The 17,424-nt window shown below is 50.1% G+C and overlaps 1 protein-coding gene and 1 long non-coding RNA gene across 2 annotated transcripts in view; one reads left to right on the top strand and one right to left on the bottom strand.

Annotated features, from left to right (window-relative positions):
• Positions 1-17,424, top strand: part of LOC118981499 (uncharacterized) — a 325,802-nt gene that overhangs the window by 24,963 nt on the left and 283,415 nt on the right. The gene's annotated exons all lie outside the window — the stretch shown is intronic.
• The window catches only part of SNX19 (sorting nexin 19), a 39,328-nt gene continuing 31,876 nt past the window's right edge, over positions 9,973-17,424 (bottom strand). Inside the window, exons 9-11 of the mRNA XM_037038286.1 lie at positions 13,282-13,466; positions 12,346-12,433; positions 9,973-11,286 (exon numbers count right to left, since the gene is read on the bottom strand). Of these exons, the coding sequence (XP_036894181.1) occupies positions 11,154-11,286; positions 12,346-12,433; positions 13,282-13,466 (406 nt within the window). The 3' untranslated portion in view covers positions 9,973-11,153. The remainder of the gene's footprint in view (positions 11,287-12,345; positions 12,434-13,281; positions 13,467-17,424) is intronic.

Raw genomic sequence — 17,424 nt, 5'->3', positions numbered from 1 at the left:
TGGCCATCTTGCAGTTGAGCTTAGCATTAGACACAACACAGCAGCAGGTGACAAAAAGCAGAGTGAGGGGGGCACCTTTCACCAGGGTCGGGCTGGAGGTTGGAGAATGTGTTTCCTAGGCAGGAAATTACCACCACGTTTTGAGCTCAGTCCCTCCCACGATGATAAAGAGGACCTTTCACTCCAGCTACCAGCTGGTTCCAGCTGCATACGTGCTTATGAGATGGGTCACAGTTAGAGCCATTTCTGGGGATATTTCCACCTCAGCCAAGTCTCCAAAAGCATTGGAGTCAGGAGCTGGCCGGTTGCTGTGGCAACAGGTCCCTGGGGCTTTCCCAGTTTCAGAGGAAGGCTGCTACAGCCAGGAACAGACTTGGGATCCAACGGAGCAGCTGGCGAGTGTTCGCAACATGGGGCAGTCCGCCACAGACCGCAGCTGAAGGCCGCGTGCACCCCACTCACATGGCACTTGGTGCTCTTCCTCGCTTCTGGCTCAGTGAAGGGGGTTTTGAGGGTGTGGGCTCTGTTGTGTGTGTAGGAAGATGGAAAGAGAATTGCTGGATGGCAGCAAGGATTCCATGCCTATCAGAAGGAAAGAAAAATATTACTCACTGACACAAGGAGGCTGCCAACCTCACTTATGGGTCAAGCAACCGTTCACAGGCGAAGTCTGTTAGAAGCCTAAGTAGAAAGAATGGAGGAACTGGCCAAGGCCCCTGAGAAATTTGTGAGATGATAGAAAATAGTACAGTGCCACAGTGCGGTGCTTAATGCAGGAAAACCGAGTGAACGGGAATGTCTGCCTTCAGGGGGTTTATGGAGAGGCATTCTCCTGAGGGTTGGCTTAGGACAGGGGCTTGTGTGCTAGGTGCTTCTTGAAGAGGTTGGCTGGATGTGTTGCAAGCAAGTTGTGCTAGCTCCACCCACTTAAGATATACTTTTCTTTAATTACATTTTATTTTTTTAAAGGGACTTCTTCATTATATATTTTGTGTCAGTGTGGCTGTGAAAGGCATACAGAACTATGAATAGATGCAATTAGCAACAATTTTTGGCTTTTACACATCATCTTTCCCATTTGAGCATTAAATATTTGGCATTTCCTTGCCAGTTTTCATAAAATTCCTCTGGGAGGCTGAACTGGCATAGGTGATTGGAGGGGGAGGAAAGCTTTAGCAATATCTCCAGAGGCTGTTTTATATTGTTTTAATGTCTGAACTGTTTTTACAACAGGTTTTCTATGGAAAGCTCAACAAATCACTGAACTCCCCAACTCTCGGAATTTGGACTTAAAATCAGGGGAACAGAGCGAGGTGGCTATGATTTCCAGGTGGGTGTCTTAGTCAGCTCACACGGCCTTAACCAACAGAACAGCATAGACAGCGTGGCTTAGACAGCGGGAGTTCACGCCTCATAGTTCTGGAGACTGAGAAGTCCCAGATCGGGGTGCCGTCAGGGCCCATCTCTTGGTTTGTGGGCGGCCACCTTCTCACATGCGCTCCCTTTGTTGGGCAGGACAGACAGCAAACCCAGGCAGAGAGGGGGAGAGGGACAGGCCTCCCTAATTCAGCAGTCCTGGGCCTGGTCAGATAAGATTGCCAGGCACTCCACAAATCACAAGAAAAACCATGATAGCGTAGGCAGAGAGGATCCCTTGAAATTTTGTATGTGTCATTTCCACTATCTGGGAAAGAAAGCCTTTGCAACTGGGTATTAAGCCCTGGGTCTGGACAGGGAAGGAGGAGGGGAAACCAGAGGTTGGCTACAAGCATAACCCCCCTAAAATCCCCAAAGTTGGGGCACTCAGACTAACTGGGTGCCTGCTTGCAGCTTCACGCTCAAGTATATTTCATAAATAAACTTGCTATTTCATTTCCACCACACGTCTTGTCTCTTGTTTGAATCCACTTCTTGTGAGCAAGACAGAACTGAGAAGGGCGACCCCCAAACTCAGGTCTCTCTGGTAACACCATGACCTCTTCTTCAAGTGAATGAGGAAAGCGGAAGTTGTGATGGGTCTTCCTCTTCATAGGGCATGGTCCCTATGTGGGGCCGCCACTCTCATGGCTTCATCTCAATGCAGTTTCCTCCAAAGGCCACCCTCCTGATACCTTCACACGAGGGACGAGGACTTCATTGTGCAAAGTGGGCTGAGGGAGGGGAAGGCGCAAACATGTAGCCCATAGCCCTGTGTGAAGAGTTGGGAATATGTAACGAATTCATCAAGGTGTTTCATTTGAGGTTGGCAGTTACTCTGATTTCATAGGGGAATACCAGGGCAAGCTTGCTCATAGAACATGAAGTGTGGAGTCCCGGACAAGCAATATCATTGTATTGAAGGGTCACGGGTAACCTTAAGCTGAGTTCCATATTCATTTATCCAAAAGACAACTGGAGTAGTTAAGCAGCCAAGTTATCCCACGAAGATTGGTAACCTGACACAAGAGGACAATCAAGGGATAGAGAGAAAGCAATTTTGGAGCTGCGCAAGGAAAAGGAGAAATGTAGATTTTCAAAAACACCATTTTTGAAGTTGTTTTTTTGTTGTTGTTACTCAGTTTTGCTTTTGAAGAAAAGGCATTCAGAAATAAGCATGGAGAAGGAATTGGGTGAGGAAAACTGCTGTCCCAGGCTGCCTGCTCTGACAGACACTGGAGGAGGCTGAGCAGCCCTGGAGGGCACCTCAGACTGCTCCGAGGAGGTGCCCAGCCCTGCCCTTCAGGCACAAAGGCTACAGCACTCACTGTTGCAGCCTCACAGGCACACTCACCCCCCCCCCACCCCCTCAGCTGTCCAGACAAGTTTTTGCCCTGTAAAATGTGCCACTCACAAGCCCACGTCTGAGCGAGGGGGCACGCCTATATGTGGGGACAGCTTGTTTCCAACATTGCAGCTCCAACTTTCTCTCTCATTTGAGCAGATCACGGAAAAGGAAACTTCTGGGGTCCCTGCCCACAGGCAGGATGTGCAAAGCTGTGTGGAACAGAGCTGGTGTTAATCACCCCGTGCTCTCCACTGGAATAAGTGGTTAATCCCAAGGAGGTTTGTGCTGGAGACTGACCAACCTGCCCCCGGGAAGGGTCCAGAGCCAGTCTCGGCCCAGAGTCTATTCTACGGCACATGTTGTGCAAATGTGCGCTGGGGCTCCGCTCCACAGCAGACGAGCTTCTCGTGCAGGCCCACTCTAAGGTATCGCATGGCCCACGCACCAAATTACTAGTCTCCTTCTTTCCAGAAATGTGTGTCTTCCCTCTGGCTGAACTTCCTCCTCAGCTCCTTCACCTACTCTTGCCCTCTGTCAAACCATGGCCTGGAGGCTTATTCTGGGGCCCACACACAGCATGTGATCTCACCCCAGGGGGCCAACACCTGGCCCTGCACCCAGTGCAGAGGTCCTAGAGTCGCAGGTCTTCCGGCTGCCACCTGGTTGTGCTCTGTGCTGCTGGCCGGACACTTGCTGCAGCGCTGTGGTGGGAAAGAGGCAGCGAACACCCCAAAGGGGGAGGAGAGGTTTATGCTGTTCTTTCTTTTCTCCGAGGTTATTGCTTTGTCTTTGAAGAGCAGGTTGGCTTTTTTTTTTTTTTAGTATCCTAGACATAGTTTAGATGGGCTATCAGAGGTGTGAAATGAAGAATTTTAAATCTGAAACCAAAGGATTTCCAAGATAACTCAGCGAGTGGAAGAGAAATTGGTCTTTCTCTTCATGGTAGTTGCATTCTTTACAAATTTGTGTCTGAGGCAGGGAAAACACTGATAGAGAAAAATTTGAGAATACTTCCTGCAGGCAGACTTTTTTCTTTCCCTCCTTCCCTCCCTCTCTGACTCCTTTCCTTTCTCTCTCTCTCTCTCTCCCCGCTCTTTTTCCTCTGTTTTTTGATCCCAGCGAGACAAGTAAAGACTGGGGAGCAGTGTGTGCTGGGTATTTTTGTGACTGAATAACTGAAAAAACTATTTTCCAATCAGAATCAGTTTTCTTTGAAAGCTCACAGCTTTAGGACCTTGTGGCCCATATACCACAAACAGTACTGTTACAGAGGCTGTGGATTTTGGCACCGAAAATATTAAAAAAACCTTCATTCATTTAATATTTGATTTGAATGAAGATACAAGGTTCTAAAAAGAAATCTGTGCCCTCCTCATCCCTCTGTAAGTATTATCCCCAGAAATTTTTTTATTGAATTTATTCATACACTTTACCTCCTGAAACGTAATAAGCATAATCTTCAATTAGATGAGCTTCGGTGTTTATTTTGTGTCTACTACACACTAGGTTTATACAGGGTGGGCAGAAGGAGGTTTACAGTGTGAGCATGAGAAATGGAGTTTATTCTTGTATTGCCATTTACTAATTCTTGTGTTATTTCCCGCACGAACAACTGTAAACCTACCCTGGCCCCACTCTGTACCTGGAAAAGTTGAAGAGACACAGGGATATAACAAGAACCAAAGAGATACAAGGTATGTTCCTTGAGCTTGAAGAATTACACTTACCTAAGAATGTCTACCTGCTGAATCACCGACTTATCCAACTACCCCGCCCACCCCACACACATTGATCTGAGGGGCAGTGTAAGTACCTCGAGGAAGGAGAGTTCTGACCGGCACCATCACATGAAGCTTCATGGAGAAGGTGGATTGAATCGGCCTTGACAGAGAACCCCCCCCCCCCCACCGCCCCCAGCACAGCTGAAGGGAGGAGACCTGCCTGGTGGAAAGAGGAGCCTGGGCCCAAGGACGGGAGGAGAGAGCTGATAGGTCGGTGCGTCCATCTCTGTGAAACCATCTCCACAGTGCACTGCACCCCAAGTGAAAGTCTCCCTGCCAATCGAGACCTCACGATGTTCCAAGACACGTGAAGCCGAACGGAAGGTGCCCTCGATATTTTTGAAAGAATCCTTTGTGTTTATAGATAATAGAAGGCAAACTTTTGACACAACCACATGAAGCTGGAAAGGAGCTGGCTTGCCATCACTGTCTTGAATTCGGACCCCGTGTGAGTATTTGCAGAGGATGTAACACCAAAAAGTTGCTGTTGTTAATAAGGCCTGGCCTCCCTAATGGCAACATACGAAATACAGACATTTTGCTAAATTGCAGTTAATCTTTTCCATAGGTTCAGGGGCAAAATGATTCTTTCCCAAGGGCACAGGCAAGAGGACTGTTTTCCCAGGCTTATGGACCACCAGATCTGATGCACTCCAGTGCGGAGCAGTCACGGCTTTTGAAGACAGGTTAGTGCCTTTATCTATGACCGCAGACTTCTGTGTTTATCTGGCTTGGTTTAATCCATGTGTCTGGAAGTAATTATATCCAACTCTCCACTGCTCATAATAACAGGGAGCAGTAGTGACATGGAACGTAAGGGGAAGAAACCCAAGCCGAAGTGTGGATTATATATAAGCCCAGACTTACCTTAATCCTTGTAACATTCCAGTATTAAAATTAGCTTGCTACTTCCCAAAGAAACACTGGCGAGTGACAAAGAGGGCTACTTTTGGTTAAAATGAGTGGATAATGTCACTTCCAGAAATGTTTTCTAAGTTTGGATCTTGATATTATTACTTTTCTTTGGCCACATTTTCCCTCCCAACCATCCACATCCCAGAAATGTGAGCGGGGGCTCGTGTCTGCAGGTAGAGTTTCACACATCAGGGTATGTAACAAAACCAGGTTTTGTCACGTTGGTACAGAAACATCAAAGCCTGGAGCGGTTCTCTGTATTTCATCACATGCTTGTTTTCACTTCCAAGAAAGTGGAGTTGAAATGTGCTTTTGGCCCAGAGACAGGTGAGAAGTGATAGGGAGGCGGCAAGGACGCCAAGCAAACTCCAGGACGGTGCAGTGTGTCTGCCAAAGGGGCTGGTGTGCCCCAACCCCTGGCACTACGGAGGGCCCGCCTGCTTTCAAACGCTGCTGCTATTGGGTCACAGCAGGAAAGAGGTTCTGATGATTTTCAGTTGTTTTTTGTGGACATATTCTTCTGGCTTGAGGTATTGTTTTGTTTTTAGACCAGCCAGCGCTGTCTCTGTGTAACAGGAACCATGAGACCCGCCTCGGGTTGTGGAAGCTATGTTTGGGGCAGTGTCCCCTCATGGGCTCTCTCCTGAGAAAGTAGGTGGCAGCATGTCTCCACATTTATACCACAAAGGAGCGATGAGGTTTGGTAGCTGGGGTCTGCCCTTCAGTGGTTGCGTTCTCTCGTCCCCAAAAGGCAGTAGGAGCACCTGCTGCCTTGTGATCTCTGGCGCTCCCAGCGGGAAGGAAACGGGGGCCACGTCATGGCATGGCTTACTGCAAAAGCCTCATGGTGCCCCCTGACCCCCAGCAATTACCACTGCTTCCTCTGTTCCCTTCCCTTTTGAATCCAGCATGGCTGGCTGGCGAACCTTCCCTTCCTCGTCCTGGGAAAGCACGCCTTGCTCCGCTGCGAATGGAGGCTGGTGCCGTCAGTGGGCTGAGGGGCTTGGGAACCCGAGGCCTGCCTGCCAGGGGCGGCCTGGCTGAACCGGCCCGAAGCCAGGTGCCGCCAGCTGCTCCCACAGACCCACAGCACGGACCTGAGAAAAGCATGCCCTCGACATTCGCAGAGAACAGCACTTGCACTTCGTAAAGCTCATTCTCATATATGACTCATCCATTTCTCGGTGAAGCTACCGCACGTACAGGGATTAGTAGAAACGGACTTGAAAAGAGGGAAGGGAGTCCGAACGAACGTGACAATGACAGTGGCAGCTGCAGGGCTAGGGGCCGTTCACGTGCGCCATCAGGCCCCTCCATCTCCCACAAGCTTGTAGGACTTGACAACCAGGATGAAAAGCCTCCTCAGGAAGTCTTCGGATATTCCCACGGTGTGAGGGGACACAACCGCAGGTTCCTCCGCCCTCCCCGCCAGGCAGCCCCTGCTCCTTCCAGCCTCGGACGCTCTGTTCCCGCGCGCTGTGCTCCGACAGTGCCGCACCGCGCAAAGCTCTCCATTTCTTTTATTTTCTCATTTCTTCATTGTAGTGAAATACGCACATCATGTACCTTACCGCCTTCAGTGTGCAGTTCAGCAGCGTTACTGCACTTACATTGCTGTGAAGACCTGCGGCACCTTTTCCTGCCGTGGACCTGAACCGCCACACCCATGGCCCCACCCTCGCCTGTCCTCTCCTCCCACCGCCTGCAGCCCTGCTCCTGTTTCGTGGGTTAACTGCTTGGGGCCTCAGGGAAGGGGGATCATGTATTTGTCTTTTCTTGACTACTCTTTTTATTTTTAAAAATCCTCATTTGAGGATATGTATTATTGATTTTAGAGACGAGGGAGTGGGGAAGAGACACCAAAGTGAGGGCGAAACATTGACCGGCTGCCTCCCTATGTGCCCTGGTAGGGGACTGAACCTGCAACCTTCCCCTGGCTAGTTCTTATTAATCCCTCAAGAGTCAGTTTAGATATGACCAGCTCAGGTTTTCCAGGGTCCCCCAGTCTGAAGCGCCCTTGCATGATCACACCCACATGGAGCTGTCTGTTCTAACTCCTTGATTCTCAAAAGTGTGGAGGGAGGGTAGACTTCTCCTTGGCGTGCATCTGGGAGCTTGCTAAACATGAAGCATACTAGGCCTCCAGCAAGACCCCAGGTAAAGCACACACGCACACTCGAGCTTGATATGCCTTGTTCTAACAAGGGGCCTGTCTGCAAACCGCTCGTGGGCCACACCCTGGCTGGTGGCCTGTTTTGTAAGTAGTGTGGCTGGCGTGCTGCTGCAGTCACCCGTGCATGCATTGTCTATGCTCTCCTGCAACAACGAAGAGCTGAGCAGTTGCAACAGACACCAGCGATGCGTGGCCACAAAGCCTGAAATATTTCTTCTCTGGCCCTTTACCAAAAATGTCTGCTGGCTCCTTTACTAGACTACAGGCTTCTTAAAAGGGAGAAGCCAGTCTTGTCTTGCTCTGAAAGGAGGGTTACTAGAATGGCGATGATGTAGGCTTGAGGGCAAATCAACAAGATTTATAGCAGGTTCTGCCATTTCCTTGGAAATGACTCTGCCTTACGTTCCTCACCCATAAATGGGGCTATATGATGAAGCCTCCCTCACAGGGTTGGTGCGCAGGGGGTTTCTGTACGTGGGGTGTCATGTGGCACCTTCAGCAAATGCTCAGCTAGTACCAGGTACTTTGAGAGGATCGTGGGGGACTGTTGATGTCGGCAGAATGGCCCATGTAACAGACACTGTCTAGAATGCTCACTCTGCCTCTTCCAACATCTAATGCTTTTTCAGGCATCTCCCCTCCCTGGAGGGTGGCCTGCTGTCTGGGAGCTGAGTACTGTTGGTAGTCCATCATGATAATGCCACTCTGTGTCCATGGACTGGCTCACGGGTGGGCAGTCTCTGGCCGAGTCATGGCAAAATTCTTGAAAGGCTTCTGGGAAATGGTTTCCTATTTCTTTAAAAGAAGAAAATTAAAGAGATGCCCGTTCCCTCACAGGTTCTATTTTTGTATGAATGCGAGGACCCAAACTGCAGCTACCGTAAAGACGGATGGTCCGAGACCAGACTTCCATGTTCAGGCTGGCAGAGCAGAAAGATGGCGGGAATCTAGCCCTTTCTGTAGTCAGAGGTGCTGAACGCGTGCACCCCGGGGCTCACCCACTGAGGTAGTACTTTCATGGAGAAACAGTCAATTTTCCTAGTCGTTTCAGTCCCCAACACCCTAGCTTGTATCACCAGGAACCATGTTTACATATATTTTTACTCCACCCAGGACCTAACGACTGTTGTTGGGTGTGATAAGGAGAGGAAATGTAGCTGGAAAATGGATGGGGGAAAAAGGATGGACAACATCCTGCGTTAGTGCCAGCTCCGTTCTTCTTCATTGCCTTTCATCGCTCTCACCCGGCGGTACCTTTCCCCAGTGCCTGTGGCTCGCTCCCAAACGCCTATCTCCCTTGTTGTCTGAACTTGTTACCCAAGTAGCAAGTTGACAGGTTGCTTGGAAGCCAGACGGGTTTTGATTATTTCCTTGGTGATATCCATGATTTCCCCTTTGGGCAGAAGGAGGGTATGAAGACAGCTTATCTTTTTGGGGCAGAGCGACTGCAGGTGGGGTCTCTTATGTAACATGAAATACATGAGTTTTGGGGGGGTTGAAAGTGCCAAAAGTTTCCTTAGAATTTATAGCCAGAGGGATTTTCTGGTGTGTCAGCCTATGTACTGGTTTTGCACCCTTTTCTGAGCCAAGACTAGTAGCTGAGATTCCAAGCAATACAGGTGGCTACATAAATATGAGGGTAAAGTATGGGAAGAGAAGGTAACAGAAGACTGGGTGCCTCCTGTCCCGAAGAGCACCATGGCCCCAGATGTCCCCTGTTGTCTGAACTTGTTACCGGAGGTAAAGATCGGCTCCAATAAGTCAGCTGGAGTCACGCAATTCCACACCCCTACAAATGCTCACCCAGGACAGACATGTGGAACTCCTTCTGCCTGGAAGGGTCTAAGATAAGAGATGCTTGTGGAACTCTGGAGCCATAAAAATCACTGTTAACAATCAACTTCCAAGGTTAGAAGGCTCCAAGAGACACTATCCCAGGCATCTCTCTGTCCCGAGGCAGTAAGGACAGTTACAGCAGCACTGATTCCAGGGGTAAGGGCTGGGGGATTTGCTGACGTTGGCAGATCCACTTTGCTTGTGTGCACATCACCTGCTTCAGAGCCTTAGAGAATCTCAACTCTTGTTCTAGACCCGCCTGTTCTTATCAGACGGACAGAAGGGTCTGTAACCCAGTGAAAGCCTGGCTCTAACAGGCCAGCACCGAAGGAGGATGGGTGGGCGTGCAGCTCCCAGCCACACCCTCCAAACCTTTTGTCAGCTCTCGCGTGCGTTTAACGTACAGCAGTTCTCTGGTGCCCTCCCTTCTGCCTCCTTCCCTACCAACACTTCCTCCTAATTGTTCCATTAAAATGTTTTATTGATGAGCGATAACACTGATCTGTTGTTCTCTTATGTGTGCATTTATTGGTTGCTTCTTTTATGCTCCCTGGTTAGGATCAAACGTGCAACCTTGGTGTCTGGCAATAAAGCTGTAACCCACTGAGGTCCTTGGCCAGGGCCCCACTGTCCCACTTTTCCTAAAGACCCTGCAGCCTGACAGCCCCTCTGCCTTTGTCACTGGTGTTCCTAAAGACTAACTAGACCCCTCAGGACAGAAAGTTAAAACGTTTTTGTGGGCAGTCAATTCCCTGTAGGTTTGCTGACAGTAGGGCTCCGAGTACAGTTCCTGGTCAGACCGGAGAAGAGAGAAGGCCGTGACTCCTGGCTCCCTGCTCCTGCCCTCGGGGCTTTCTCAGTGGGGGAGCTGGTGTTTCCCTTCCCACTGGTGGCACTGAGCTGAGTATGCACGTCCCCTGTGATCCTGCTGAAGGAATCGGGTCACAAAGGACCAAACTCAATTGCTCCTGGGGAGGAGACTAAGAGGAAATAGAAGCAATAAAATCCGTGATGTGCCTCCTCTCAGGAAAGGGTGTGGAGCGTGCGGTGCGTCTACTAGAGGCTTCGGCTGTCTGCTCTGAAGTCTTCCGGGAGGGAAGTGCAGCCCCAGGGAGGCAGCCCCCGATGACACACAAGCCCCTGCTGCGGTGGGGAGTAGCCAGGAGCAAGCCATCCCTGAACTGCTCCCCGTCCCTCTCCCAGACCCTGGGAAACCAGACACACTGGGTCTGGCTTTCAAGAATGGTCCTCCTGAACTTCCAGCTTCCTGGTGGGAACGCAGAGCTCAGGGGATGATCTTCTCCTCCCAGGAAATCCACTCCCTCTTCTCCCTCGTTTACCTAGATAGTGTGTGTTGGGGAACTAGGTGCGTGTACATGCTGGGCCAGGCTCCTGGTGAATAGTCTTAGGAAGGAGGACAAAAGGGGATCCTTCCTTCATCTCTCAGAGTGCCCGTGAACATCGACCCAAACAGCAGAGAAGGTGTGACAACTGCACACCCACACCGTTGCATGCACGCCGCTCTCAGCTGCTCCAGTGCAGAAGAGCTGAGGAAACCCGTGTCACCGAGACCTGTGCCTTCCAAGTCACTGTCCAGCTCCGAAGGCGCGGGCCGGCCAAGTGGTCTCTGGGTGGCAGAGACACTCTCCTCCCCACCCTCCGAGGAATGGCAGGTGACCTGTGCCTAAGTAGGGACACCCGTCCTCCCAGTGCTGTCTGGGGTCTCGGAGGCAGAGGTGGCCGTGGGGGACTCCTCAACGGAGGCACTGAGATCCAGGAATTCCAGGATGATGTCCCAGAGGCAATAAATCAAATGCCTGAAACAAGTGGACAGAACAACTCAGAGAAAGGTCTGGTTCAGCTGAGAGACACCAGGTCTTGTTTATGACACTTATCTAAGCCCCCGCCCCCCATTACTGATACCCTTAGTGGACTCGAAACTTCAGCAGCTTGACAGAGCCTCTGCCATGAAACAAGTCTGCTGAACTGAAAAAGGCTAGGCCCCAGCACAGGCAGAAACAGAAGTGGAGACCAGATTTCAGGAAATGCCGTATGTATGTGTTTATACAGCGACCTTAGCACATCCGCACTGTTCCTGTAAGGGGGGTATCAAATTTCTAAGCACCATTACAGCTACTGGCTGCTGTTCTTTCTCATCGTCCACGGCTGTAGGTTTACTGGCTACCTCACAGGGGGAAAGGGGGCGGAGGCCGGGACCCTTGAGAAGTGGGGGTCGGTAAGTGCGGTACAGGGTCTGACGCAGGAGCCGGTGTGCTCAGTACTTTACAGAAGCATCCCATCCCCAGGTACCAGCCAGGGAAATACTGGCCTCTTTTGAATTATCCTAGGAGTGTTCACCTGGCATTTCTGGTCACTTTACCAAGTACAATCTCATGATTAAACAAAGACAGTTCCTGGTGCGAATACGCATCAGAGCTTTGCTGAGAGGCCAGGGGCCTCCAGTTGAAAACCACCGTGTGGCCTGTGAGGCGCGGCTCAGGGGACACTCTCAGTGTTCGGTGTGCACAGGGCCTGGCACACGCTGGGAAGAGTCGCTGAGCACACTGACATGGTGGGAGGGTGACAGGGCATCGCCAGCAGTGCGTGTGGGGGCCCGCATGGGGTTCTTCCAAACGCAAACACAGAGGCTGGTGCAACCCTTGCTTACTGCCATGTGACAACCCTCTCAGGAGCCGACAGCATGGGTCTCATTGAATGTGTGTGGACCTGGACATCATCTGAGCCAGGGCCCAGGGGTAGGAGAGACTGCAGTTCCATTTCCCTCTGTGTGGGCTGTTCACTCAAAAACCCTGGCGCCCCTGAGACCAGAGACAGCTTTAGTTACGCCGACACTGGGTCCATACTTTCCAGCCTACCTGTTGATGAGCGGTTGCTGTAGTGATTCCAAGACTAGACTCCAGCTCAGCTGGCATTTGTTCACCCCAAGGATTTCCACTACAATATCTACAGAGGAAACAGACGCAGCGTTAGTGTTACAGCGACATCTCATTGTCGGCGCTACCTTGATTCAAATGGGTCTTTCCAGCACACCTCTGCCCTACACGGGAAAACTAAAAATTCTCTGAAACAGAGAAAAGCTTTGAAAACATATTTCTTAAGTTAGGTGTCTAAGTAAAACTGGGCCTCCAGAAATAATGCCCTGATGTGACAGTTTAGGTTGGAGAACAGAGGTTAAAACCAGTGAAGGACACTGTCCAGACCTAGGGACTGACACTGCACTCAGGCTAACAGTGCTGAGCCATAGACCAACTGCCTTTGCTGGCCTCAAACACCAAATCTGTACAAAGCAAAGAAAAAAAACCCCTCTTCAGAGTCTGTTTTTGCCCACTGCTAAGGACCATGCATCTTACTCTACGTCCCCAGTTTATCAAAGCTGAGCTTCTGCAGGACATATAACCTCCTCCCTGGTTCAAAACACTGTGAGCTGTCAGAGAACCCAGCCCCCACCCCTTCCCCAATGGGAATGACCCAGAGACCTGCCCCTTGGTGCTGCCGGCAGAGCTTCCCAGGCCTGCAGCACTGCCACGACTCCAAATGCCGGCAGGATTCTCACCTGCTATTTATGGTGTGTCTCTGTGATCCTCTACATGCTCGTAGGGTCACTTGGGTGAGGAATGAAGGAATCGCAGCCCTGATCCTTCCCCTGCTAGCCTGAGAACTGGTGGGTTGACAGGCTTCGAGCCTAGCCACATTTCAGACCTTTCAAACCCGGGGAAGGGGTGGAGTGATGGTGGTGAAGCTTGACTGGAAGGGCAGAGTTACTAGGATAATCAATCTCTTTGTCCAATTACCTGGCAGGACGCCCATCAGGCTCTGCAAAGCCTGTTTCTCAGCTGCTGCCTTCTGCTCCTGGGTCCTCGCAGGCCGCGGATGCTTAGGCAAAACCCCACCAGGCCAGATGGACTCCCGAAGCAGCTGGAGGTACTGCACCCAGCGCTGTGGACATGTGAGATTAGCTACTTGCACCTCCAGCCACCTGTGGTGGAAGAGAAGAGAAAGGGGAGAGAAACCTGAAGGAAAGGGCACGGTGAGACGCAGACGACGTGAGCAACTGCACAGGGCGAAGAAGAGTTAGCACCGACTCTCACAAATGCAACCAAGCCAATTCAACAACTTGGGATCACGGAGTTTGGGATGAGAAATAACGACGACACTATTATTTACAGAGCGTCCACGATGACCACACGTCATGTTGGGGTTTAGGGAACACACCAGTAAAGGGGCCAGCCTCTCCGAGCCTCCTCCAGTGGAAGCACTGTGACTTCTCAGTGACACGCCTGCACAGCCTTCACGGTCCAGGCTTCCGGGGCTCACGTAAACGCCTCTCCCTTGCCTCCGTGCGCACATCCCCGAGACCTGCCCTGCACACCTCCTGCCCTTCCCGGTGGCAGCAGTCCACCCTCCTGGCAAGACCAGTTACCTCTCCAGCTCCTCCATGAGGTCCTTGACCGCTCCAGATAGAAGTGCCTTCTCTTCCCTTAGAGCACCACTGTCTTGTGTTCACAGCCTCACTTCTCCATTGAAATTATAAGCATCACAAGGGTTCTATGTTTTATACTTCTAAAAAAATTCCCACAGTGCCTCAGTGCTCAAAAGATTTTGTTGATTGAAATAATTATTGTAATAAAAGTTTCCTTTATCAAAATTTCTAAAGCGAGTTAGTAATTGTGAGGGGGCAGATATACCAAGTCTGTAGTTCTGGCAAGGATTCCTGCCTTAAACTCTTTATTTGACCCTGTATTTGTTCAGAGCAATGTGGTCACTAGCTGAAGTTCAAGACCAGGGAGGCCTCCTTAGCACGCACCGTGGTTGAGATTGGCATGGCCGTGATGGTAATGGAGGGACTGTCAACCACTTCTGCTGGTGCAGGGAAGACTCCGTGGGACAGCACCATGTGGAGCTCATGCTGTCGCTCCTGTACCCGAGTTCCCTGTCACCCGCGCAAGAGCAGGGCAGGCTGCCAAGGCAAACTTTATTTAACCTCCACTCTGCCAGACAGTCTGCATTCCACTCAAGCTGGGCATTCCAGCTTCGGGGGCTGCAATTCCCCAAGTTCAGGACTCGCAAATAATTCTAAGAATAGGAAGTCTGAAAGGTAACAGCAGGGCAAGAATGGCAGACAGACACTGATGGAGATCAAGAGTGGAGCAAAGCTGCTCTTGCCCCAAATAGCCACAGCGACCGTAGTTGTTATTATTAGTGCTGCGTCTCCTTTTCACAGAGCTTTTCATTCAGCAAGCTGAGATGCCCGGTGAGAGGGATCCAGCAGCAAGAATCCTGCTCCTGTTTACCGAGGAGGGACACCAGAGGGGTGTGTACAACGACCTGACCGGGTTCTCTGCGGGAGGCAAGTGACCCCACGCCCTCACGCCGTGCTGGGTTCTTTACTTCAAACTGCACGCACTTGTGTGACTGCTGCTGGGGTGAATGATGTGTACTGGGGCCTCATCTAACTGATGAGCCCTTAGAAACCAAAATACTTAAGTTCTTCAAAGAGCCAGAACCCTAAACAAGAAACCTTCAGCTAGAATTAGTCCCAGCTCCTTTTCTCTCTCTCTCTCTCTCTCTCTCACACACACACACACACACAAACACACACACACACACACACACACACACACAGAGTGAGCCAGTTTGACTCTATCTTTGTCCTCTAGAGCCGACAGTGCCTGTGACTCAACTCTTTGAAAGTGCCTCCGCTCTGCCCAACAGCAGCCCTGGCTGCCCCGCTCGTTCTGTGGCCCCTCCGGAGTGAAGGCCCATATACTACCAGTGTTTCATCAAACGTCACTCATTCCCTTAGTCCTGCTTGGTTTACTCTGAAACTGAGCCACAGCAGAGAGAGCAGAGAGTTTAGGTCTCGGGCTATTAAAAGAGAGACTGATGTTTTAACTCCTTCTCATTAGTTCTCTGCATCTTCTACTCCACATGTTGTCTTTCCGTGCTTAGCCTGGGAGTGAGAAGCCTAAAAAGAAATTTGTGTTCCACAGTGCTCTCGAAGCAAAAGGAATGAAATTAATGCGTCAAAGTTTCTGGAATCTGTGGGTGCCACTTACTATTATGCTAACAGAAATCTAAAGTTTCGAGGTGGACACACACACATTTATGCCACTGATAACTAATTATGAATTATTTATGAGAAGGCATTTACTATATACTCATGCTATTGCTTATGTAATACAAGGCACATGAGGAAAATACGGTAAAAAATAGCCTCGAACAGCACTGGTTTTATTTTCCACTACGACTTCAGCTCTGATACTTGATTTAGAGATGCCTCCTTCCACCATCACACCTCTTGCCAAACAGAAGAAGAAGTAAACAAGCCAAACGAGGTCGGTTCTGTCAGTCCGTCTCTGAATGATTCAGAGCAAATGGGAGCCTTACTAGTGGGCCCAGAAACAGCCAATAAAACGAGAAAAAAGCAACAGCGGATTGACACTGAGTCGTTCAAGAGCTTCTTTGATGCCAGATGTGGAAGGAGAGAGGATGTCGAGATTAGGGAGTGCAGACTCATCCACGTTCAAAGGAACCTGGTCTAAAATAGCTCTGACAGAGGGATGAAGCAGCGGCTAACACAGGAAACGGTTTAATGCGAGGGCTTAAGATGGCACTTCAAGGTTAGCAGAAGGTCATTTCCCACCAAAACAGCAGAATCAAATCTCATGACTAGGGGAGAAAGCTTTAGGGACCATGTCTAATCTCATTAGCCAAATTCCCTTCACTTCTTTGCTAAGAGCTGCTATGGCTGAGTAAGGAAGCCTCCCGCTCCCTCGTAAGTATGGCTTAATGGGGAGGTGGGAAGGATGGGGTTGGAAAGGATAGTGAAATCAAAACACAGGAAGACATTCCTGAAATCAGTAACAATATTCTAACAAAAATGTCTCACACAATCTCAATAAAACAGACTCATTCCTTTATCCACGGGGCTGTACCTCTGGGAACCACCCAAGGGTGTCTGTGCACCAACTTGAGCTTAACATAGCAAATTCAGTTCAAAGAAAGAGAGAAAAGGAAGATCTGGTTAAAGCTTCCATCATTCTAAGCAGATCTACAGTACAGGAGCAGTGTCGACACGCTTTGCGCCCTCAGAGCAGGGCCACGAATGGCCTCTTTGCTATAAAGGGCTGTCCTGTGCACTGTGAAATGTTTAGTGGCATCTCCCTCTGCCTCCCATGAGCTGTGTGACAGCCAGTGCTGTCTCCAGACATTGCCACATGGCCTCTGAGGGACAAAAGGTTCTCAGTTGAGAATCACTGACTTTTGGATGCAGTGTGTAAGGCCCTTTTACACTCCTTTTAAAGCTGGTGGCTGCAGCATGATGTTCTTCAAACTGTGGGATGAACAGCGTTAGAGGCCACGTAATCAGCTTTGGGGTTTACAACATTTAAACACATCTAAATAAAAATAGATGAGAATAGAAAACATCAAAGGGGATGTATGAGGTGTATGCTTGTATGTGCGTGTGTTCACAGTGGGTCCTGACATAAAATGTATTTCTCACTGTGCACTGAAGTTTTAGAAAAGTCTGAAAAACACTGGCATTGGTATGAGAAAGTAGGAATTTCAAGAAAAGCAGGGAAAAGCCCAAACTACATTTCTGGTCTCCTGGAAACACTGTCCACCCCTACCCACCCCCACGCACCCTGCAAACTGTTCACGACGGCACAAACTCAAACACTTGTGTCCTGCGTCCGCGGTCCCAGAACCTTCCTTCGAGCATCGGCTCGCTGCCTCAGCAGCACCCACCCGCAGCGCTGACAGAAGGGAGACTAGAGGGACGATGGTGTGGGCCCACAGCGTTTCCCATCACACAGGTTGATTTTTGCTGACGTCACACCGGATAAAATCGACACTTCTCCTTCTTCTGGTTCCTTTCCCAGGCCTCGCCTTCCTGCCTCAGCCCCGTGTTTACTCAGTTTCTCCCTGGCCGC

Source organism: Sturnira hondurensis, unplaced genomic scaffold (assembly GCF_014824575.4).
Source record: "Sturnira hondurensis isolate 20B ecotype Veracruz unplaced genomic scaffold, ASM1482457v3 Scaffold0024152, whole genome shotgun sequence".
In the NCBI taxonomy this organism is placed as follows: domain Eukaryota; kingdom Metazoa; phylum Chordata; class Mammalia; order Chiroptera; family Phyllostomidae; genus Sturnira; species Sturnira hondurensis.
The sequence above is the reverse complement of the archived record's forward strand: the minus strand, read 5'-3'. Positions and strand labels throughout refer to the sequence as shown.